Here is a 22,064-nt window from a genome sequence, read left to right as displayed (position 1 = left end):
TCAAGTAGTGTCTGGTAGTTTGTGGATTTGACCTGAGATCCACCACTTTCTATTGGTCCTATGATGGGCCCCCAGTATTAAAGCTTAATACGCAAAAGGATCATATATATGATTTTAGCAGGACAGAATTTGAATCTTCGTCGAATGCCACGAAGCTTCTTGTATTGTGTTTCTTCTCTATTGTTTACTCACTTTTGGTAGAAGTTTGATAACAAGATAGATGTATGCTCAAATGAGCTTAATAAACTAGAGAGAGGCTGCACTCACGGCAGCCAAGGTTCCATAAACTTTATTTATATCAACTCTATCTTAACTAGAAACCCTGGATACATAATAACTTTGACAGCAAACAGCCTTGTATGATATTAGCCGTTGGAGATCATAGTCACGTCAAAATCTTCCAAGAACAATTATTTTCCATCTAATTGAAGCAAGGTGATAAACATGCTGACTTAGTCCACGTAAACTGTCACGTCGTATATTACTTTCCACAGTTATCGTATGCTTAATTAATCGAATAACCTACGTTCACAGACTACTTATCATTTCGTAGCCAATTAAGTTTTGTCACGCGAATGGCTTATCATCGATTTAATGACACCATAAAACCTTCATATATTCCCTCAAGTCTTACTTAACTAATAATGGATCAGAGGTCATTAGAAGCTGCTGCTAAGTCTGGAAACATCGACCTATTATACGAACTTATCCGTGAAGATCCATACGTCCTCGATAAAATCGACAACGTGCCTTTCATTGACACTCCTCTCCACGTGACAGCCCTCGCCGGAACAACAGAGTTCGCCATGGAAATGATGCACTTGCAACCTTCTTTTGCTAGGAAACTTAACGCCGACGGGCTTACTCCGTTACACCTCGCCATCGACCATGGCCACTTTTGGCTAGTGCTCGAACTAGTTAAGGTTGATCCAAGCCTTGTACGTCTTAAAGGGAGACAAGGTACGTACCAAATATATATATATATGTACTATTTAATTTGAGAGAATTTATAATACATATAATAATTTCTTTTTGGAACTTTCAATTCAAATAATAATTCTCGAATTGTTTATTTTATCTCTGGTTAAAATTCCAAATCTTTTAACCGGAGTGGTTTTGATTCGGAATTGATAACCTTAGCCTAAGTGAAACTTCACTTGGTTGGATTGTATGCACGAACTAAACATTATGTTTTAACCTGTAAATGAAAAAGGTAAAAATATTTTTTTATTTTTTCTCATTTCTAATTAAAAATTATACGGTTACAGTTCAACCAATCGTCCAATTGTTTTTATAACAAAATGGTTTTACTTGATTTATGTCCCACTCGGTTCAATTTGGTTTTGTTTAGATATGGGCAAGTTTTGGTGTTAGCTTATATCAGGTTTCGTTTGGTTTAGGATTAGTTTTTTTTCAAACTCAGGTGAAACTTTACAGATTAACCCTAATCTTTACCTTCATTTTCCTTGTTCCAAAAAGGTATGACGCCATTACTACTTGCGGTGAGCAAAAAGAAAATCGATTTAATATCAGAATTCTTTTTGGTTTGCCCCAAGAGCATCGTGGACGCAAACGTGAATGGAGAGAACGCTCTCCACATTGCTGTGAAGAACAACGAACCTAGAGAAGGGTTAATAGTCCTTAATGTTCTCATGGGATGGATCCTAAGATTGTGTCAAAAGGATGCAGAGCGGACCGAGACAAGAGTCATAAACTGTAGAGACAAAGATGGTAACACGCCTTTACATATTGCAGCGTACCATAACAACCACCAAGCTATGAGATTGATGTTAAAGAGTTCCAATGTTAATGTCAACATCGAGAACAAGAACGGTTTAACCGTTCTTGACGTTGCCGTGTTACTCAGAAGAGAAGGCAGCAGATGGGGTCGCGTAGAGAGAATGGTCAAGTGGCATGGCGGGAAACGTTCGGCTTCTCTGGTTAAGATTAAGACAACATCTGATATACTCAGCTCCAAGCTAACATGGTGTGAATCAAGGCGAACGAAGAGTATTCGGTCTTATTCTTGGATCTCCGAAGAAAGAAGAAACGCTCTTTTAGTTGTCGCCACTCTTATAATCACAGCTACTTATCAGACCGTTCTCCAGCCTCCCGGAGGCGTTTCTGACAGCGGTGAAAGCGGTAGAGAAGCTAGCAACGGAACAATTAGCCATGGAACAACTAGCAACGGGACAAAAGCGGGTTCCGTGGTAATGGGTGACGGGGATTTTGTATGGCTATGGATATGGAACAGTGTGGGTTTTAACATAGCCACAGCACTGACGCTGCGTTTGTTGAGCTTAGGACAAGAGAGTGGGTTTTGGTATATTCCTCTCTTCATACCTCTTCTACTGGCTTACTATGCTGCAGGGGGAGTGATCTCGCCGAACGAGATAATGCTCCACATCGGAAACGTGGGTTCGTTCATTATTCTGCTCATTTGGGCTTTGGTGGTCTGGTTTTGGGAATGGTTACAGTCTAAGCGAGGCAAGGTGCGTGGACCCAAGAGCGGATTGGTGTGGGAAGGTTTCGCCACGTTGGATCAAGCTAGAGGTGTTACTCCTAAGGGGTATGTGATTAAGTGATCTTAAATTGGTCTAATTATTTTATTGTGAATTTTGTACTTATTTTTAAAATGTGTAATATCCACTGGAGAAGATCATAAATAACAGTTATGGACGTAACATATTAAGCGGCTGGTAAGATGAACAATTTATTGTTTAAATTTTAATACCTAAAACTCTATGATCTATACTATTATTTGCGAAGTGAATTTTTTGGAATCGAGCTCTCACATTAAAAGTTATAGTGATTAATATCGTTTTTACCCTTAATGAATAAAATATATAACTAAATTAAAAAATAAAAACGAAATTTTAATTGATTTGATTAGATAATTGATTAATAGTACTAATAATAAGAATTATCCAAAATCTGAAAATATAATTTTAAAAAGAGATAATTTATGTATATATTGTATCGTTATCTGAAAAAGTCTTTTAGTAAAAAGTTAAAAACATGAATTATATAACTAAATATTAATCAAATAAAATTCTTAATTATATAACTAAAAATAGAATATTGAATTATTCAAAATCTAAAATATAATTAAAAAAAGATAATTTCTATATATATATTGTATTGTTATCTGAAAAAGTATTTTAGTAAAAAGTTAAAACATAGATTATATAATAAAATATTTTTTTAATTATATAATTAAAAATATAATATTAAAATTTATTTTAGTATAATAAATATAGTGTATAAAAAAAACTTTTCAAAAATTATGAAAATGTTTAAGCCCGCATCGCGGGCAAAACACCTAGTTCGAATAATATGTAGTAAACTATATTTATGTGTGATATGCTTCAACCTTTGTTGTTGTAAAGTATCACTTTGTAAAATAGAATTACTCGTCATATATAAAATTTACCATATATATCAAACAATTATATTTAACTAGATAACTAGTAAAATAATTAGGGGTTTAGAGTCATCTATAGATAAAATAACATAGCAAACCAAACTGAGTTGTATTACGAATCAGCTTCTTGGGTGATCAGCGTATACAAACCATGTTGTGTTTGCATTTTCAGAAGATTTGGTTTCAGTTTTTTATTTTGATTTTATTTAATGTTATATATTTTCAACCGCACTCTTGTTGGTATATTTTATTAATAGCTTGAAAACCACTTCATAAAATGTGACTGAGTTTTCAAGCAAAGTGCAATTAAATCTTTTATCTCAAGTTTGTCCAGCAGACTCCATTACACCAATCACGTAAGTCCTGATACAAATTTGGGTTTTAATAATAGTAGATTATGATGTACATTATTGAAACTAAACACCAACCTTTGGGCAGAATATTATAGACTACAAGAGGGACAGTGACGCACAGAAAAAAAATACTGCGGGTGAAAGAGAGCATTCCTCGTCAGATATAGAGATGATTCGAACATTATATTCTTCATATGCATGTGTTGGAGGGAGACTTCTCCGATCCATAGCCCAGAACATTGCATATAATTTCAGTTTATCTTCTTGGTGACCATCTAGAAAAGACTATATGACTATGATTTATGAGATAACCGTCATGATTTCTCAAGATCCAATAAGCACTGCAATTTACGTTTGAATTTAACCATGAGCATCTACAAGGTAATTAAAAATTATTCAACAATTTTTTTTCATTTTGGAGATCACGAAAATAGTCATATATTATATATTCAAATTGTTTCCAAAATTTCTGAATAATAAATGTATTTTCGAATTAAGTATTTGCATTAATGTTAGTCGAAAACACTAAATTCAAAGGAAAAAAAAGTTAGACAAACAATCAATGAAATATATTTTGTTTCCTACGGTGTATACATTTATGTCTAAAACAGTTAAAAATCCAGCAAAAGAAAAATAGATACGTAACTCCTACATACTGTAGCATAAATTAACTGAAAAACCAGTTACAAAAAAAAAATAACTGAAAAACGATATACAATTTTTTTTTTATTAATGTTGGTTGAGGTCCAATCATATGATGTAGTATGTCAAATGTTTAACGTGTCTTTAAGACACTGGACCTGGCAAACAATGTGAGCCCCATCGTTTTTCTACCTCTTGTCATTAAGCAAACCTTAACTGAAAGTTTAATTTAATTTGTAATTAGCAATAAATTAACCAAAAACACAGTGTCAAGGGCATTTTAGGAATATCCTCACGTATATAAACTCGCCACTCGCCCCGCTCTTCTTCAACATCGTCAGATTTGCGATTAATTTGGTTTCCCTGCAATTCCATATTCTCCGATAGTGTAGACCAGAGGCTACACAGCTTGCACAAAGGTACGATCAATCGTATCTTCTCTCTGTTCATAATATCCAATTTAGTGACTATCGCGATCCGATCTCGTTTCGATTTCGATCTATTTAGCTAGCTTAGAGTTGGTTTTGAATGTTTGTGTTGGTTGTTAAGAATTTTATGCGTCGAGGTTCGATCTGTGTCGGTGATCCGCAGAAAATTCACGTAATTTCATTTTCATGTACCAGATCTGAGATTTTGATTTGAATTTCTCTCTGCTTGTGTGGTTTTTCTCGCTTTGAAACGGCTCATTGTTAAGCTATGATCACGACGAGTATATAATCTCTCTGGGGTTCATATGAATTGGTAGCTTCACCTTATATACGGTTCATGTTTACGTATAATGCATTCTGTGTGCATCTTCTAATTCTTATGACACTGGATCTGAGTTTACTATAACCAAAAAAAGGTTAAAGTTTAGCCCTTTTATACAATTCTTCTTTTGAATGCTTATAGCTATAAGAACATTTTGTGAATTCATATTGTTGAGGCTTGTGTAAATTATTGAGCTTTATTTCTCAATTACGGTGTTTATTAATGACATTGATTAATGAGAGATCTGTAGCTTACTAAATATCTTTTTTTATTAGTTCAGTTAATTAGCAAAATGGTGAAGATTTGCTGCATAGGAGCTGGATATGTCGGTGGTCCAACCATGGCGGTCATTGCTCTAAAGTGCCCATCTGTTGAGGTAGCCGTTGTTGATATCTCTGTGCCAAGAATCAACGCCTGGAACAGCGATCAGCTCCCTATCTACGAGCCTGGTCTTGACGACGTGGTTAAGCAGTGCCGTGGAAAGAATCTTTTCTTCAGCACCGACGTTGAGAAACACGTCAGAGAAGCTGACATTGTCTTCGTCTCTGTCAACACCCCGACCAAGACTCGCGGTCTCGGAGCAGGAAAGGCCGCGGACTTGACTTACTGGGAAAGCGCGGCGCGTATGATCGCAGACGTTTCGGTTTCCGACAAGATCGTTGTCGAGAAATCAACTGTCCCTGTCAAAACCGCAGAGGCCATTGAGAAGATTCTTACGCACAACAGCAAAGGAATCAAGTTCCAGATCCTCTCCAACCCTGAGTTTCTCGCTGAAGGAACCGCCATTGAAGACCTTTTCAAACCGGACCGTGTACTCATCGGTGGTCGTGAAACAACCGAAGGGTTTGCAGCTGTTAAAGCCTTGAAGGATGTTTATTCCCAGTGGGTTCCTGAAGAGAGGATCCTCACCACCAATCTCTGGTCCGCCGAGCTCTCCAAGCTTGCAGCTAACGCCTTCTTAGCGCAGAGGATCTCATCGGTGAACGCAATGTCTGCTCTCTGTGAAGCAACCGGCGCTAATGTCTCAGAAGTCTCATACGCCGTAGGTAAAGACTCTCGTATCGGTCCCAAGTTCTTGAACTCGAGTGTCGGCTTCGGAGGATCATGTTTCCAGAAAGACATCCTCAACTTAGTCTACATCTGCGAATGCAACGGCTTGCCCGAAGTCGCAGAGTACTGGAAACAAGTCATCAAGATCAACGATTACCAGAAAACCAGATTCGTCAACCGGATCGTCTCCTCGATGTTCAACACAGTCTCCAACAAAAGGATAGCAGTTCTCGGTTTCGCATTCAAGAAAGACACGGGAGACACCAGAGAGACGCCAGCCATTGATGTCTGCAAAGGCCTTTTAGGTGACAAAGCTCGTATCAGCATCTACGACCCGCAAGTCACTGAAGAGCAGATCCAGAGAGACTTGACCATGAACAAGTTCGACTGGGACCACCCTCTTCATCTCCAGCCCATGAGCCCCACCACTGTGAAGCAAGTTTCGGTCGCTTGGGACGCGTACGCTGCGACCAAAGACGCTCACGGTATCTGCATTTTGACGGAGTGGGATGAGTTCAAGAAACTGGATTACGAGAGGATCTTTGAGAATATGCAGAAGCCGGCTTTTGTTTTTGATGGTAGGAACGTTGTGGATGCTGAGAAGCTGAGGAAGATTGGGTTTATTGTTTATTCTATTGGTAAGCCTTTGGACCAGTGGCTCAAGGACATGCCTGCTCTTGCCTAAACCATACAAACAAACCTCTTCCTTAGCTTTTTATTTCATTTTTTCCCCAATTATCATGAACTTTTTTTTTCTTTTCCTGTTTACTATGTTTTGATCAATAATTGTCCAGCAGAGATTTTAGGCTTGTTTTTTTTCTGGTAATTATGTACCTTGGATTATATCATATACTGTAAGCTTTTCAAGTATTATTTCTGTAATATAAAAATTTCTCACAATTAGAAGCATTTCTACTTGGTGTTATTATTTCAAAATATAATTTTGGACAAATCTCTTAGATAACACCTCAATAATTTATGAAAGAAATAGCACAAAGGAAAAATCTTCATAATAGCATTCAGGTAAAATGAAAAAACTACTTCAAATCTTAAACTATATCCTAACTACAATCATCTAAATAGTAAATTCTAAATCATAATGATCGTATACCGTAAACTTAAATACAAATTTTCCTTTTTGCTAAATATTATTTTTAAAATTTTCCATTTATATATATTTTGGTACAAAGATATATTTTTTGTTAATATTTTAAAGTATTTAATATTTCTCTATATTTTTCCATATATATTGCCACGTCGAACCTTCTAATTCCAACCAAAGTATCGCTCCCTCTGTTCTTGGCGCCACCTTTCTTCTTGTTCGGTAGCTCAGTGCTAGTTATAACGTCCTCCGCTTCTCTCTGTTTCAATTCTTCTCGCACACACTCGTTCTCCAGAAAAGTCAAAGAAACTCAAAACATCTTTCTTTCTCATCGTATCATATCTCTTCGTTAGCCTCAAGCTCCTCCCTCCTCCTCTCTTCTTTCTTCCTCTCCAAGAAAACTCTTTACTTCCCATGTCTTTGTGAGATGTTTTCGTCTTGCGTTTGTTGCCTCCTGCTACTCCTCTACATCATCTACCTCATCTTCTCCTTCTTCTACTTCTTCACTCAAGTTCCCCATGTCCTCCGCGCCTAAATGGAAGAACAACATCAACGAGGAGTTCTACGACCTCTCAAGAACACTCATTCACCTAAAGAAGATGCACCAACGCGCCAAAAGCGAGAACTATCTTGCTACTACGGCCTAAGGCAAAACCCAAAGAAGACAACCCACAAATCTTTCGCGTTAGAATCGTCAGAACCGAGGAAGAAGATCTTGTTCAGATGCGGAGAGTGTGGGAAAGGGTTTCGTTACGAGAAGTGTCTCTCGAATCATCAAGCGGGGGCGCATCTATCGACGGTACAGAGGGTTTGCGAAGAGTCGATCAAGAGTCTGTGTGGTAGCTTCAGTCTTGTGAGGAAGAAGAAGAGATCATCGAGAGTTGTCAGGTACAAGAAGACTTCGTTTACTACGTTTCTTGGATCGTCTTCTGTTTTTGGTGAGAGTGATGAGGAGTTAGAAGTGGCGGAGTGTTTGATTCTATTGTCTAAGAGTAGTCCTAAGATTGTAGTAGACAGAGGGAAACTTGTTGGTGAAGCAACGGATGCTATTCCTGAAAGGCTTAATGGTTACTTGAGAGGCAAGAAAGTGAGAAGAGCTGCTGAATTTGAATATGGGTTTTTGAGGGAAGAGAAAAAGCTTCTGGAAGAAGGGGAGAGTAACGAGATCGATCAACAGCTTGTTGGTGAAGCAATGGAGGCTGTTCCTGAAACGATTCATGGTTACTTGAGAGGCAAGAAACTGGAAGAAAGGGTTAGTATACACGAAGCTTCAAAAGAACCAGCTAGTTTCTTGGGAGGCAGTAGCGAGATCGATCAACAGGAACAGAGAAGAGCTTGTGGATTTGACTCTGTGATGATTAGTGGTTACGAAACATGGAAAGAGGCAGCGAGTTTCTTGGGACACAAGTTTGAGCTTGGAATAGGAGCTTTGGAGTGTTCTGATTCAGATGATGAGATTGTTACTGAATCATCTGGTAAAGGCAATGCTGAGCACCAATGCAGGCTGTGCAGCAAGGTGTTCTCGTCTTACCAAGCTCTTGGTGGTCACCAGACGTCTCACAGGATGAGCAAAAGCAAGAGCAAGAAGAGCTGCCGAGAGGAATCAGTAGAGCTTGATGATGATGCAGCGCAAGTGTAGCAATCTGCTCAAGGAAGGTTCATGCTTTAGGTTGTCACAGTAAGTACAACACTCTAAAACAGAGCATGATGAGGTTATGCTAAAACTCTGTTTTGAAGTTGTGAAGAGTTAGGTAGTCAAATTTTTACTCTGTTTTTTAGATGAGAAAAAAAAAAAGACATTTACTTTGAGTTTTATAAATTTCTGGTAAAGTTTGAATCTTTTACATTCTGAATCGAAGTTGTACATAATGCGATAAGTCAAGATCGAGACTTTTTGCTCTGTTTTTGTAACAGAGTTTTTCCTCTGTTTTTCCGAGGAAACTGTTATGTTCTTTGTTTCATTAACTCGTATTTGATTCTTCCGGTTCGAGTCAATTTTTGTGGATTTGAAAATTTGAAAAGTCTTAATGGAATGTGTCGGTTGGGTCTATGGTATTCAACAAAACTTTTGAGCATATAAATGAAATTAAATAACTACTTTTTTTTTCTTAATATGGTAAACGAAAACGACAAAGAGAATTGTACGTCATTCTTGTAATTAATTTGAAAAAGTCCATGTGGTGAAATTGGACCTACCAGGTGAAAAATAACATCAAATCATTATGTGTAATTCACTCAGTTTTCACGTGGACGACGCCAGTTTACTGTGCTCTGGTTTCTTTTCTAGAAGTATAAAATAAAGATTAGCTTCTAAATGTTAAGAAATTTTACAAATTAAGACTTTTAAGCAGATGGAGTAAATGTCATATTTATGTGTTTGTCAATTTTCATTAATAAGTAGTATATTTTATTACAATTGGTTTTATATCAATCATTTAAGAGGAAAGATGAAAAAGCAAAACTCTTGGCTTAGCCATGAAAATAGGTGGATGGAGACAATGTATAATTTTAGCACTCTATAAAACACAAAGGCCTAAACTCAAGGTCAAGACACCAATATTCATTAGCACTAGTATAATTTTAGATCTTTAATAAATTATTACAATTTTCTCTTGTTTTTTTTGGGATTTTTTTTTTAAAAAAAAAATGTTTTTGTTTTAATAAGTTTAGATCCACCGGCAAAATCACTTGAGAGAACAAAAGCTCCATATTCCTCCTCTCCTTTGTTTCTATTCGCTTCTTCTTCTTCCTCTTCCTCCTCTGCTCTTTGATTTTGAATCTTGATAAGGTCTACTCAAGACGTGAATTTGAGGCAAACCCATTTCGATTCACGTATTCAATTTGATTAAAACCAAGGCGGGAATCTCAAATTCGGATCTTCCAACTGGTGGGTCGGAAACCCCCAATGCGGTCTACGAGAAGACCACAAGGAAGAAGAATAAGAATAGCCATAAGCAACCGAACAGAGACGCATTTGGAGCTGAGATCGAGAATCGGGAGATCGGCGGAGAATCTGATCGGATCTGATGTTGGGATTGGGATTGTTAGGAATTAGGGTTTTTGGATTGGGTTACGAAAAAGGATGCAGCTTCACGTATCGCCTAGCATGAGAAGCATCACGATTTCGAGCAGTAATGACTTTACTACTGACTTGATGAAGATCAAGCTCGCAGCTCGTCACATCTCTTCCCGAACTCTCTTCCACACCATTTTGATCCTCGCCTTCTTGTTGCCTTTTGTATTCATCCTCACCGCTCTTGTTACCCTCGAAGGTGTCAACAAGTGCTCCTCCATTGGTAAATTAAAAAAATACCTCCTTTTGTTTATGTTTACACATTTGGTTGCGCTTTGTGTTCTTCGTTTTTACTGGTTCGGATCTGGATTAGATTGTGTTTTTTTTTCGTGCAATGATTGATGATTGGGATCTTACTTAGCTGCTGGATCTGACGCACAAGTTTGCATCTTTTATTGTCACAAGCATCATCTTGAAAGCTTTGTTTGGATCGTACTAAGAACCAAGTTTTTAGATTAGTTTTTGGACTTTTCTTGTTAGGTCCCCACTAATAAATGTTTGGAGGATCTTGGTTCTTTAGGAGCTGTACGACCTTGAATTTTTAGCACTCAGTACCTATGATTTTTCACTATCTATGTCTCACGTTTCCCCATGAATGCATTTTGTTTGAATGTGGAGCTTCATGACATTCTTTTGCAAAAATGCTTTTGTTTGTGTGTGGAATAAAAGCTACAGATTCCTCTGCATTACTAGTTTTGAACCAAAATGAATTGACTCTTTAGGGTATTTTCCCTTTAAATTTATCTATATGCTGATTAAGCTGGGTGTTTGATTTCATTGACTGCCCAGTTCCATTGTGATGATCTCATTAAAGTTTTTTTTATTTTCAGATTGTTTAGGGAGGCGGTTAGGTCCACGTTTCCTTGGTAGGGTAGATGATTCAGAGGTGAGCGTTTGCTTTCTTTAGTTTTTTTTCAGTATCTTTTTCATGTTCTAAATAATAGTTTTTTTTTTCGCCTCATGTTTCTCTTTGTTGCAGAGACTAGCTAGAGACTTTTATAATATTCTAAACGAAGTAAGCACTCAAGATATTCCAGATGGTTTGAAGCTTCCAGATTCTTTTAATCACCTTCTTTCAGATATGAAGAATAACCACTATGATGCAAAAACATTTGCTCTTGTCCTGCGAGCCATGGTACGCTTTGTTCTAGTCTGAATACAACTATGATGCACTATGATGCAACTAAACATTTGTCTTATGTGATTTGTTTATGTCTTTCTTAAAAACAGATGGAGAAGTTTGAACGAGATATCAGAGAATCTAAATTCGCAGAACTCATGAACAAGCACTTTGCAGCAAGTTCCATCCCCAAAGGCATTCACTGTCTCTCTCTGAGACTGACGGATGAATACTCCTCCAACGCTCACGCTCGTCGCCAACTCCCTTCACCAGAGTTTCTCCCTGTTCTTTCAGACAATGCTTACCACCATTATATTCTAGCCACGGACAATATTTTAGCTGCATCAGTTGTGGTCTCATCCGCTGTTCACTCATCTTCAAAACCGGAGAAAATCGTCTTCCACATCATCACAGACAAGAAAACCTACGCGGGTATGCATTCATGGTTCGCTCTCAACTCCGTTGCACCAGCCATTGTGGAAGTCAAAGGTGTTCATCAGTTTGACTGGCTGACGAGAGAGAATGTTCCGGTTCTGGAAGCTGTGGAGAGCCATAACGGTGTTAGAAACTATTACCATGGGAACCATGTCGCTGGGGCAAACCTCACTGAAACAACTCCGAGAAGATTTGCTTCGAAGTTGCAGTCTAGAAGTCCCAAATACATATCTTTGCTCAACCATCTTAGAATATATATACCTGAGGTGAATCTTATATCTCCTTTTTTTCAATTTTTCAGTTGTGATTCATTCATATGCTAATTTCATCTCTTTTTTTAATTTGAATATTAGCTTTTTCCGAACTTGGACAAGGTGGTGTTCTTAGACGATGATATAGTTGTCCAGAGAGACTTGGCTCCACTTTGGGATATTGACCTTGGTGGTAAGGTCAATGGAGCGGTGGAAACTTGCAGGGGTGATGATGAATGGGTGATGTCAAAGCGTTTAAGGAACTACTTTAACTTCTCTCACCCTCTCATTGCAAAGCATTTAGATCCTGAAGAATGCGCTTGGGCGTATGGTATGAATGTGTTTGATCTACAAGCTTGGAGAAAGACAAGTATCAGAGAAACGTATCACTCTTGGCTTAGAGAGGTAAAGCTTATACTTTATCAGAGTCTCAAGTTATATCTCACTCTCTTACTCTGTTCGCTTTTGATTTTTGAGCAGAATCTGAAGTCGAATCTGACAATGTGGAAGCTTGGAACCTTACCACCTGCTCTTATTGCGTTTAAGGGTCATGTTCACATACTAGACCCGTCATGGCATATGCTTGGATTAGGATATCAGAAGAACACCAACATAGAGAATGTCAGGAAAGCTGCAGTGATCCACTACAACGGGCAGTCAAAGCCATGGCTGGAGATTGGTTTCGAGCATCTCAGGCCGTTCTGGACAAAATACGTTAACTACTCCAATGATTTCATCAAGAACTGTCACATCTTGGAGTAGCGAAAACCGAGACTTTCAGATGATATTGAAGGTGCTGCAGGAGTAAAACACAGAGGGAAGGTATTAGGAAGTGAAAGAGAGGAGACAAAACAGGAGAACTGCAGGTTTTACTCACTATAAAGATTCAGAAATTTTAGTTTGCTACATACATAAGATACTTGCGGCGAAGGGGGGAAGCTGCCTGGATAAAGAGAAAGATATTAAAGATTCATTCTTTCTGTAAAATAGAAGGTACCCTTTTTTTGATAATTCTTTGGAGAACCCAATTCTTGAATCTTTTATATGATTAGAGAAAGATTGGAACTTTTGTATTACTTTTTTCTTTTGGGTTATTAAGGGGTCTCATGATGATCAAAAGGGGCCAGTTGTTGTTTGACAATTGAAGAACAGTTTATACACATTTGCTCCACATTTCTTATTATAATATCATTTGAGTTAATAATGTTGTACAATTCTCTATACTCTAAGACTCTGTTTATTGGATCATAAAATGTATCTTCTTTCTTAGCTTCATAATCATTTGAAGCTGTCATATTTATGATGTAATCTGTTGCTGAGCAGAAGTTGATGAATAAAAAAGGTCAAAATATTAGTATTTTTTTTTATTAAATAATTAAGAAGGAGATTATATGTACAGTGCATTTCGGATCTTTGATAAATAATTTTAAAAAGGAATGTAAAAAAGGTAAGAGCATTTTCATTGGCGTATAGAATGGGAAGAAGGACAGAGAGGAATGGAACATTTGGTTTCTATTGATTATCTTCTCTTCTTCTGAGATCTCTTAATCTCATCTCATACCTCTTCCTCTCTTCTTCTTCTCTCTGCTCGGAGATCCTCTGTATCATCAAACTTAGATCAGCTGCGACCCCCAAGTAAGAAAGTTAGGTCCTTTCTCTTCATTTCTGAGTGTGTTCGTGTTCGATCGATTAACCCAAATCGCTAGTTTTGGTGGGGTTGGTTTAAAGATTGTGTTTTTATTGGTAAACTTCAATTGTTGATTGATTATTCCTGATACCCTTTTGGAGAAAATATGATTCATGATTATATCTTTTATCATTTATTCACATCATTTAATCAAATGCTTTTATATTCAGTTACGCCTTTCAAGATTCAGAATGACATGATGATTACTTCATAGCTGCTCTTGTTTTGTAAAAACATTGTTCCCTTTTGCAGAAAGCAAAGAAGCAACGAGTTATAGTCTTGGTGCCTGACTCGAGCTCTTGTTAAGTCATTTGGTGAGAGGAGAGATTGGTTCTTTGGAGAGATATATATGGCAGAGGTTAAGGATCACTTAGAGATTAAGTTCCGTCTCAATGATGGTTCAGATATTGGTCCTAAATCGTTTCCTGATGCTACAACCGTTGCTGCATTGAAAGAAACTGTGGTTTCTCAATGGCCAAAAGGTTAGTACTTACTACTCAGTATAGTGTGTGTGTGCTTCTGCTTCACATTTGTGAGATTCATCTTATTCAGAAAAGCTTAAGACGTTATAATTGCATTATGTTTATGTGTTTAGATATTGGTCTGGACCGTAGAGAATAAGAAACCTGCTTTGAAACTGATTGTGAATCATTCAGTATGAGTGTTTTTTAATGATTTTGATCGGTTGTATGATTTAAGCAGAGAAGGAGAATGGGCCAAAGACGGTGAAAGATGTGAGATTGATAAGCGCAGGTAGAATATTGGAGAACAACAAGACGGTTGGAGATTGCAGGAGTCCTGTCTCCAATCTCTCAGATGCTGTCACCACTATGCATGTCCTCATTCAACCTCAGGTTACTGATAAAGGTAAAAAAGACTTTTAATATCTTCTTACAAAACTACTCCATTGTTATTACTGTTTGAGGATCTCAGCTGTCTAAAAGGTTATGTATTTGTATGATAGATTCTGATCTATTTGTTATGCTAATGTTTCTAAGCAGAGAAGAAGACGAAGAAGAAGCCTAAAGGTGATCTGAAACAGAACAATTGTGTCTGCTTATGTTTTGGACGCCGGTTATGAAAAGACTAGTAGAGCTCAAAGCTTTGGCAGATTCACATTCTCTTCTTCAGTCTCTTTTTGTGTGTGTGTGTGGCAACATTGGCTTTTTGGTCGCTTGAGATTTGGTTTCTAATGTAATTCTGATTCTTAAACACAGTGGAATCATAGATAACATTTCAAATTTGCAGACTAGAGTGAATCATTAAGAATTTTATAGTGGTTTTCTTACATTCAAATCACTATGATGTTCTGATCACAGTGGTCAGTAACCTCAGCAAAAGCTCATATTCATCAGTAAGATTACGAGTTGAGTCAGAAACAGCAGATGCAAAGCTTTCTCAAAACAGAGAAATAAAAATCCGACACCTTTTGAAACCCAAGAAGTTTTTTTGAAACCCAAGAAGTTTCAGACATTAAGTACATAACTTCTAGTGAGTAGCTTGTGACAGAACACAATAATAACATTTATCTCAATGCGAGTGTATACAAATCATAACCAGAGATTATGTAAACTGTTGATCATAACTTAACTGTAAAATGAATGAAATCTCTGAAGATGCAATAGAGTTAGTAGAAGAATTACACAAAATGACAACAAATTTACAGAACGTTTTCACACATCAATGTCACACTGATTCGAACTGGTCAGTCGTTTTTGAGGCGAAGGTCCATTCTCACTTCCACCCAACAAAGAATGTCTCCTTTTCAATCCATTTTCTTTAACCAAGCCATTGTCTGCACACACACAAACAAAAAAAAGAACAAACGTTAGCTGTTGTCAGGTGACAGAAGAAGCATGTCTTGGATTGTGTAAGATTACCTTGTTTCTTCTCTGTGTGATTGCTATCTTCACTAGGAACCGCCTCCTCTGAATCAGACAAAGGCGCCAAAGTGCAGATACCAAGCAAATGACCATTAAGGCAAACGAAATACTCAATGCAGTCTTCATAAGCCTCCAAACGAATGCAAGCACTCTGCGGTATGATCTTAGCTTGGAGCATGCTCCACAGTTTAGCTTTACAATACGGACAAACCTCAGACGGATGAAACGGAACCGCCTTGTTAATAATAACTTTCCTGACTCTAGACGTAGGAAACGACTTGAATATCCCTCGGAACAAACCCACGTCTCCTTCCTCTCCTTGATCAAGATGCTCACACGGATCACTAACGTAGAGCACGTCGGTTCTACACTGAGGCGGCAGGAGGCTTCTCCCTAAAGTTCTCGAGAATCTTGTTCTGTAAACAAAGTGGCCAGGGATTTGAACCGTGCTGTTGAAGAGGCCGCCTTGTGTGCATCCTGAGCAGTAGATGAGAAGCTTCCCTAGGGCTCTCCAGTTGCCGTCGATGCAGTGGCTGCCGCTGGATTGCAGATCGAGCATCATTCTGGGGGCGCGAGTCTTGCAGAACTCTTTCCAGAGGACTCGTTTGGCGAAATCGTCGAACCATTTGCATACGCAGGAGAGTGTTGCGACTAGTTTCGGGTTCCAGTTTAAATGCTGGAAGACTAGTAACAAGACGTCTTCGCTTAGATGGCCTCTTGTGCATTGGCAGGTAGGGGAGTGTGTGCAACGGTACTGCTTTGGTAGAATCATTTCTCTCTGCGTTTCAATCACACAAAGAAGTTACAAACTGCATAGTTAGAAACAATAGATCCATCAGCTCCCTAGTCTACATGATAATCATCCCGGCGTCATACAGTCTCTACAAGTAATGAAACAGCCAACTAAACAAGATTCAAGACAAAGCCTCAAGGGAACAACTTTCTCACTCCCATGTACTCTCTCTACACCCAAAAACGATCCTAATAGAAGAAGACAAACTTCAGAATCAATAGTTCTCTAGCCATCATCACTTGTTAACAAACAAAACTCAATACTTCTACATACTCAAGGCTAATATAAATCATCTACAACCAATAACAATTGAAGATAAACACTCACAATGTAAATCAGATCTATAAGAGCAAACACTCAGATTGAAAAAATCCAGAGAATCCATACCCTAAAACCTTATTCCCAGATCTTAAAAAGAGTAAAGGAACGAACTTTACCACAATAAAACTTGTGGGTACTTCAGCAAAACATCAACTTTGCTTCTGCTCAATCCCAGAAACCGCAAACTAGAACTCAGATTCCAGAAGAAGAGAGTTTTCGGTGGGAAGCAAGCAACGAATGAGGGAAACCTCGAAGACTCCGAAACAAAAACTCAGATAAGCAGAACAAGGGAAGGAGGAGACAACAAACGAACGATTCGCTGATAAAAGAGAAGTCGATAAGAGAGGAAAGAAATCTCAAACCTTTTTTTTTAACTTTTGTTTACTCCATGTAGCGAAGACTGGAATGGTAGTGCGACAGGCTGTGACATTAGTAAACGACAACAGCCAGTTGACAAATGACACGTCGGATAAAGAATCTGGGATGGTCAATGGCTTTTAAAGTACGGCGTGCCGTGGGGCCGAGGTTTTTAGTTGTTTCTTTTCCAGTCCCTTAGTTTTATGTAAACTCACAGATATGTACCCATAGTTACAAAATGTAAATACATAACCTTTAGTCATCTTTTATCTATTCAGTGACTGTTACAAATTTGACTTTTAGACATGATGAAGCTCACAAATTGTAGAGAGTTTTAGGCGAGCCATCACAATTTTACACATCTACATATGTTTTACATACATACATACACAAAGGTTTTATGTTTTCTTTTCTAGTCCCTTATTTTATGTAAACTCACAGATGTGTACCCATAGTTACAAAAATTAAAAACATAACCTTTCTTTTAATCACAGGATTAGTGAGCATGATAACGCTCACAAACTGTATAATTTTATGCGAGTGATGATTTCACTCTTATACATCTACATATGTTTTACATTACATACATAAACAATTGTGAAAAATATGAAAAATAATATTTAGTTAGAGAAGAATGATGTTTGTTGTGTGTTAGGTTGTTGTTGGAGAAGAGTTTCTTTCTTGGAGAGATATGACAGACTCAAAAGCACCAACAAGAGCCTTAACTTTGCTCTTGCGAGTCTCCACAAGCTTGTTAGCTGTTTCCTCGATCACATTGTTGAACAACAACGCTCTTGAAGAATCGATCTTCTCCTCTGTGTCTTGGTGTTTTAAAACAACTTCCAATGGTTTGGGGTTGTGCTGTTGTTGTTCTTTCGCGTTGCTGAAGTCTGTTCCTTTGGTCTTTAAGCTTCTCTGACTTGAGGCTTTTGAGGATGTGTCTGCTCCGGTGACGGTTTTTCCTTTCTTAAACTTGAGCTTTCTTGGACTGTTGTTGTCTTGTGATTCAACGTCCAGGACCTTTCCTCTTTTGAATCTCAGTTTCATGGACTTGCCGTTTAGAGTGGATTCTGTTGAGAGGGGTTTGCTTTTTACTTGCCTTGTTGTGTTCTCATCTTCAGAGAAAGACTCATTCTCATCAGCCTCTTCTACTTCCTCTTGTTGAGGAGATTCACCATTAGCTTCAGTCACAACACACTCAGATTCCTCTTGACACTTTTCACTCTTTGGATCATCAATAGGAGGATCCATGACACATCTTTGGTTCTGATCAGATGCAACAGTCTCATTCCCTGTGTTCATCTTAATAACATAGAGAGTCTTCTCTTCAACCAAGTCTTTACACTTATCCTCCACCAGCTTCCGGGTTTTGATTACTGTAACACTACGCAAGCTATTGCTCTCCTTCTTTGTCTTCAAGCTTCTAGAACACCGCTTTGGAGTCACTATAGCTCTCAAAGGCACAACTACTTTCTTTGGTTCTGAAGCTTCAGATCCTCCACTAACCTTCTTCCTATTCACAGTACTGCGTCTAAGAGCCTTAGCTGCTGTTTGCGCAACAGACTTCAGCTTCAAAGCAGTGACACGCTTGTTCTGCTCAACCATCTCCACCGCTCTCCTCCTTGACACAACAGTAGCTTTGAAAGAGTGTGAAACCGTCTTCTTCCTCTTAGAATCTGATAAAGACACAGCCTTTGTCCTTGACCTGTGTCCAGCTTTGCTCACCTCATGTTCACATCCACCATCAGAACCAAGAGAAGGACTCAACACTGATTTGGTCAAAGCCTTCTTCTTCCTCAAAGGTGAATCAAAGCTTAGAGTTCCAGAGAAGCTTCTGTTAACCCTCTTGAGAGGCGAGACTCTAGCCTTGTCTTCTTGAGATTCATGTTTTCTTCCGTACTTGCAGGCATCATGACAAGAACCAGTGGGAGACCTGAGGTAATTAGGAAGAAGGGTCTCTTCGGTGTATAGAAAACTCAGCTTTCTAGTGGAAAGCCTTCTCCATGATCTGTTTACATCCGGTGAATCAGGCAAACAACGTACTGTCTCCTCAGCCATTAATCAGCTACAGAGATTTAAAGGATCAGATGTTAAGAACAATTCAAAAGAAAAGGAGAATGCTTGATTAATGAAAACTAAAGGACTAACCTTTTTGATGGTCTTAATTACACATTTAGGCTAGAGAAGATCATCTACCTGAAAAAGAAGATACAATCATAACATTGTTAACGTTGAACATGAATCAATCCATTGCACACGAGAGGCTAATATCCATCATCATAATCATAATCATATACAAAGAAAGCATTTTGATTTGTTCCATATTCAAGAGACATTGAATGATTAATCGTTTCCATGGTTACACCCAAATCATTATGTTTAAAGCTAACAAAAGAAGCTCTAAAGCATAGAAACAAAAAAAATATCTCACCTTTTTTTTTGGTTTCTGCAGGATGTAAAAGACAGACATTGATTCTTGCTCTCATGTTTCTATTTCATAACCACCACGAACGGAGAGAACAAATCTGTTTCTTTTGTTTTGTTTTTTTTTTTGCGTTTCAGACAAAAATAGTTAAAAGTTTAAAAATACTCCGACACGTAGGAAGAAGCGTGTGATCACTTTTAATGAGCCTGATTTGTTAGACTGGCCCATAATAATTAGGCCCAAGTCTCAAAGCCCGAAACCACAGATGATCCGGGCCATTTAACGGGGCACATTTGACATCGGTTATGTTAATACCGGACATCGAGTTAAAGGCGATAATCGATGAGTTTGTGAGGTCCCATCAGTCTAAGAAACAAGCAAGGGTAGAAGATGGCAGCAACAAGGAGAGCCCGGTTAGTAATGTACTCTTAGGAATGTTAAATCGATAAGTACTGTACTATTAGGAATTTAGGAACAAACAAAAATGATAACTGAACCACTCTCTTTTTTTTTTGCCAGCCATTGATTTGATGCAATGGAACAAATTATATCTAACCTCATATTTGAGGTCTTGTAATTTTTATTTATAGGAGGAAAAATATATATTTATTTATAGTTATTTCCAAATGTATTACGAAAGTCAGTATTAACTATTGAAGCCACAAAATAATAAAATTGAGCTTTGAATAGTATCTATAATAACTAAACAAATTGACAAAAATTTGGGCAAAATTAAGAATAATCAATTGCGTAAAATGTGAACTGGAACGTTCATAAAAAAATTGTATCATCACATGCAAAGAGCGTATAAAAAAACCTGTGTTTGATAATTTGAAATAAAGTATTACATTATTAACTTTCACGATTATTTAATAAGAATACTTTAGACATGCAGCGTGGAGTTCTGGATATGGTCTGGATTTAAAATTAAGCATACTTTTTTTGTCAGCTCAGCCTTTACTGGATTTCCCCCCCCCCCCCCCCCCCCCCCTAATTTTTTCCCCTTTTATGTATCTCCATAATCTCTGAATTCGATTTAATGTTTATGGTTAGTCTATTTTTAAATAATTTATTTATTTATTTTATCATTATACAGCAACAGCCGTTGAAAAAAGGAAAAAGATGGGCTCCTATGAAAACCCACTAGTCTAGTCCACCTCTAACTCACAAGTTGCGCAACTAACAAGTCTAGAGTGAGAGAGAGACAAGACAGAGAGAAAAACATGGCGAGATTCACGGTGTTGATTGCGGCAGTGATACTAGCCTTTGTAGTGGCGGTGCCGGAAGTGACGGCGAAGAAGTACACAGTCGGCGAGAACAAGTTCTGGAATCCAAACATCAACTATACCATCTGGGCTCAGGGAAAGCATTTCTACCTCGGTGACTGGCTCTGTACGCTCTCTCTCTCTCAGCCTTCTCTCTTTCTCTACATTGTCTATACTCTCGGATCTGTTTACATTAGATCTGATTCTTAAATGGGTTTCACTTTAAATCTGGTAATGTTTTCAAAAAAGTTTCAAATTTTCTACTAAAGTTCAACTTTTATTGGGTTTTTTTCAATAAATGTTTCTTTATTAGTCCAGATCTGGTCTAGAACACAATGTTAAGGTTGTCTGAATGAGACACAGTAAACCCATGTCTTTCTCTCTATCTGCGACCATTGTCTGAAAATAGCAACCTTTCTTTGTCACACTAGTTAAAGTTTAAACCTTTGATCATACATTTCCATAATAACTAATCTTGTTTTGGGGGTCTCTTTGTTAGATTTCGTGTTCGACAGGAACCAACACAACATTCTCGAAGTTAACAAGACCGACTACGAAAACTGTAACGCCGACCATCCTCTCGTAAACTGGACTCGTGGAGCTGGGAGAGACATTGTCACTCTCAACGTGACCAAACATTACTATCTACTCGACGGAAAGGGTGGCTGTTATGGAGGCATGAAGCTCGCTGTCAAAGTCGAGAAGCTTCCTCCTCCGCCAAAAGCTGCACCTGTCAAGAGCATTGGTTCAGTTTCCATGGCCACTGGTGTGGCTCAGTTCGTGATTCCGTTTGCTCTTTTCTCTGTTTCGACGGTGTGGGATGCCATCTTAAGGATGTGGTAGTGACCACCAGTCTCGGAGTTCTTTACATTGGAATCCATTTTCGATTTGAGAGACATTAAATTCTTTTTCAGGGAAAGCATTTTAATTTAGAAAGTTCATCAGTTGAGTTTATGTTTTGTAATGTTGGATTGTTGGTTTTAATATTTTGTTTTGTTTGTGTCTTTGAATTAATTGTTGAAAAAAAAGTTGTATTTGATTTACTTGAGATTAGTTAATGGTTTAAAACTTTCATTTAAGATCCGAAAGTTCTCTTCTTTTTTTTACCCTTTTGTGGGAAGTGAATGAATTGG

At 37.9% G+C, this 22,064-nt stretch overlaps 8 protein-coding genes across 14 annotated transcripts; 6 read left to right on the top strand and 2 right to left on the bottom strand.

The window, feature by feature from the left end:
• Positions 1 to 235: 235 nt before the first annotated feature.
• Positions 236 to 2,740, top strand: LOC103856141 (ankyrin repeat-containing protein BDA1). The gene is made up of 2 exons (XM_009133222.2): positions 236 to 960; positions 1,480 to 2,740. The coding sequence occupies exons 1-2, from the start codon at positions 645 to 647 to the stop codon at positions 2,583 to 2,585; spliced, it is 1,422 nt and encodes a 473-aa protein (XP_009131470.1). The 5' UTR covers positions 236 to 644; the 3' UTR covers positions 2,586 to 2,740.
• Positions 2,741 to 3,277: 537 nt separating this feature from the next.
• LOC103856139 (UDP-glucose 6-dehydrogenase 3) lies at positions 3,278 to 7,120 on the top strand. 4 transcript variants are annotated; one of them, XM_033287580.1, is made up of 3 exons: positions 3,278 to 4,838; positions 4,985 to 5,019; positions 5,450 to 7,120. In XM_033287580.1, the coding sequence occupies exon 3, from the start codon at positions 5,462 to 5,464 to the stop codon at positions 6,902 to 6,904; it is 1,443 nt and encodes a 480-aa protein (XP_033143471.1). In that variant the 5' UTR covers positions 3,278 to 4,838; positions 4,985 to 5,019; positions 5,450 to 5,461; the 3' UTR covers positions 6,905 to 7,120. The 4 variants fall into 4 exon arrangements, with proteins under 4 accessions (XP_033143471.1, XP_033143472.1, XP_033143470.1 ...); XM_033287579.1 differs by lacking the exon at positions 4,985 to 5,019 and having other exon boundaries at positions 3,280 to 3,780; positions 3,863 to 4,838; XM_033287581.1 differs by lacking the exon at positions 4,985 to 5,019 and having other exon boundaries at positions 5,445 to 7,120.
• A 240-nt stretch (positions 7,121 to 7,360) lies between these two features.
• Positions 7,361 to 10,395, top strand: LOC103856137. Its single transcript, XM_009133220.3, has one exon. It carries the CDS (start codon positions 7,857 to 7,859, stop codon positions 8,958 to 8,960), a length of 1,104 nt encoding a protein of 367 aa, XP_009131468.1. The 5' UTR covers positions 7,361 to 7,856; the 3' UTR covers positions 8,961 to 10,395.
• On the top strand, positions 10,013 to 13,383 carry LOC103856136 (probable galacturonosyltransferase 14). Its single transcript, XM_009133219.3, has 6 exons — positions 10,013 to 10,617; positions 11,225 to 11,280; positions 11,374 to 11,529; positions 11,625 to 12,215; positions 12,303 to 12,605; positions 12,681 to 13,383. Exons 1-6 carry the CDS (start codon positions 10,404 to 10,406, stop codon positions 12,960 to 12,962), a joined length of 1,602 nt encoding a protein of 533 aa, XP_009131467.2. The 5' UTR covers positions 10,013 to 10,403; the 3' UTR covers positions 12,963 to 13,383.
• Positions 13,384 to 13,608: 225 nt separating this feature from the next.
• Positions 13,609 to 15,177, top strand: LOC103856135 (membrane-anchored ubiquitin-fold protein 2). 2 transcript variants are annotated; one of them, XM_009133218.2, is made up of 4 exons: positions 13,609 to 13,835; positions 14,140 to 14,369; positions 14,590 to 14,754; positions 14,889 to 15,177. In XM_009133218.2, the coding sequence occupies exons 2-4, from the start codon at positions 14,237 to 14,239 to the stop codon at positions 14,966 to 14,968; spliced, it is 378 nt and encodes a 125-aa protein (XP_009131466.1). In that variant the 5' UTR covers positions 13,609 to 13,835; positions 14,140 to 14,236; the 3' UTR covers positions 14,969 to 15,177. The 2 variants fall into 2 exon arrangements, with proteins under 2 accessions (XP_009131466.1, XP_033143478.1); XM_033287587.1 differs by having other exon boundaries at positions 13,649 to 13,843.
• Positions 15,178 to 15,390: 213 nt separating this feature from the next.
• Positions 15,391 to 17,443, bottom strand: LOC103856134 (EID1-like F-box protein 1). 3 transcript variants are annotated; one of them, XM_033287586.1, is made up of 3 exons: positions 16,992 to 17,443; positions 15,768 to 16,579; positions 15,391 to 15,682 (listed from the first exon to the last, which is right to left on the bottom strand). In XM_033287586.1, exons 2-3 carry the CDS (start codon positions 16,540 to 16,542, stop codon positions 15,561 to 15,563), a joined length of 897 nt encoding a protein of 298 aa, XP_033143477.1. In that variant the 5' UTR covers positions 16,543 to 16,579; positions 16,992 to 17,443; the 3' UTR covers positions 15,391 to 15,560. The 3 variants fall into 3 exon arrangements, with proteins under 3 accessions (XP_033143477.1, XP_009131465.1, XP_009131464.1); XM_009133217.3 differs by having other exon boundaries at positions 17,001 to 17,443; XM_009133216.3 differs by having other exon boundaries at positions 15,768 to 16,548; positions 17,001 to 17,443.
• Positions 17,444 to 17,696: 253 nt separating this feature from the next.
• On the bottom strand, positions 17,697 to 19,939 carry LOC103856133. The gene is made up of 3 exons (XM_033287582.1): positions 19,673 to 19,939; positions 19,390 to 19,437; positions 17,697 to 19,306 (listed from the first exon to the last, which is right to left on the bottom strand). Exon 3 carries the CDS (start codon positions 19,297 to 19,299, stop codon positions 17,893 to 17,895), a length of 1,407 nt encoding a protein of 468 aa, XP_033143473.1. The 5' UTR covers positions 19,300 to 19,306; positions 19,390 to 19,437; positions 19,673 to 19,939; the 3' UTR covers positions 17,697 to 17,892.
• An 834-nt stretch (positions 19,940 to 20,773) lies between these two features.
• LOC103856132 (lamin-like protein) lies at positions 20,774 to 22,012 on the top strand. Its single transcript, XM_009133212.3, has 2 exons — positions 20,774 to 21,058; positions 21,431 to 22,012. The coding sequence occupies exons 1-2, from the start codon at positions 20,890 to 20,892 to the stop codon at positions 21,772 to 21,774; spliced, it is 513 nt and encodes a 170-aa protein (XP_009131460.1). The 5' UTR covers positions 20,774 to 20,889; the 3' UTR covers positions 21,775 to 22,012.
• The last annotated feature ends 52 nt before the right edge of the window (positions 22,013 to 22,064 follow it).

The sequence above is a fragment of the Brassica rapa genome, chromosome A03 (assembly GCF_000309985.2).
Source record: "Brassica rapa cultivar Chiifu-401-42 chromosome A03, CAAS_Brap_v3.01, whole genome shotgun sequence".
NCBI classification, from domain to species: Eukaryota; Viridiplantae; Streptophyta; class Magnoliopsida; order Brassicales; family Brassicaceae; genus Brassica; species Brassica rapa.
This window is presented reverse-complemented; position numbering and strand designations above follow the sequence as displayed.

Coding starts and splice junctions, on each gene's coding strand:
- LOC103856135 (XM_009133218.2), top strand. CDS start 14,237: ATGGCAGAGGTTAAGGATCACTTAGAGATTAAGTTCCGTCTCAATGAT. Junction 14,370..14,589: donor GGTTTCTCAATGGCCAAAAG/GTTAGTACTTAC, acceptor TGATTTAAGCAG/AGAAGGAGAATGGGCCAAAG. Junction 14,755..14,888: donor ACCTCAGGTTACTGATAAAG/GTAAAAAAGACT, acceptor GTTTCTAAGCAG/AGAAGAAGACGAAGAAGAAG.
- LOC103856132 (XM_009133212.3), top strand. CDS start 20,890: ATGGCGAGATTCACGGTGTTGATTGCGGCAGTGATACTAGCCTTTGTA. Junction 21,059..21,430: donor CTACCTCGGTGACTGGCTCT/GTACGCTCTCTC, acceptor TCTCTTTGTTAG/ATTTCGTGTTCGACAGGAAC.
- LOC103856137 (XM_009133220.3), top strand. CDS start 7,857: ATGGAAGAACAACATCAACGAGGAGTTCTACGACCTCTCAAGAACACT.
- LOC103856134 (XM_033287586.1), bottom strand. CDS start 16,542: ATGATTCTACCAAAGCAGTACCGTTGCACACACTCCCCTACCTGCCAA. Junction 15,683..15,767: donor TCACACAGAGAAGAAACAAG/GTAATCTTACAC, acceptor GTGTGTGTGCAG/ACAATGGCTTGGTTAAAGAA.
- LOC103856141 (XM_009133222.2), top strand. CDS start 645: ATGGATCAGAGGTCATTAGAAGCTGCTGCTAAGTCTGGAAACATCGAC. Junction 961..1,479: donor ACGTCTTAAAGGGAGACAAG/GTACGTACCAAA, acceptor TGTTCCAAAAAG/GTATGACGCCATTACTACTT.
- LOC103856136 (XM_009133219.3), top strand. CDS start 10,404: ATGCAGCTTCACGTATCGCCTAGCATGAGAAGCATCACGATTTCGAGC. Junction 10,618..11,224: donor CAACAAGTGCTCCTCCATTG/GTAAATTAAAAA, acceptor TTTTATTTTCAG/ATTGTTTAGGGAGGCGGTTA. Junction 12,606..12,680: donor ATCACTCTTGGCTTAGAGAG/GTAAAGCTTATA, acceptor ATTTTTGAGCAG/AATCTGAAGTCGAATCTGAC.
- LOC103856133 (XM_033287582.1), bottom strand. CDS start 19,299: ATGGCTGAGGAGACAGTACGTTGTTTGCCTGATTCACCGGATGTAAAC.
- LOC103856139 (XM_033287581.1), top strand. CDS start 5,462: ATGGTGAAGATTTGCTGCATAGGAGCTGGATATGTCGGTGGTCCAACC.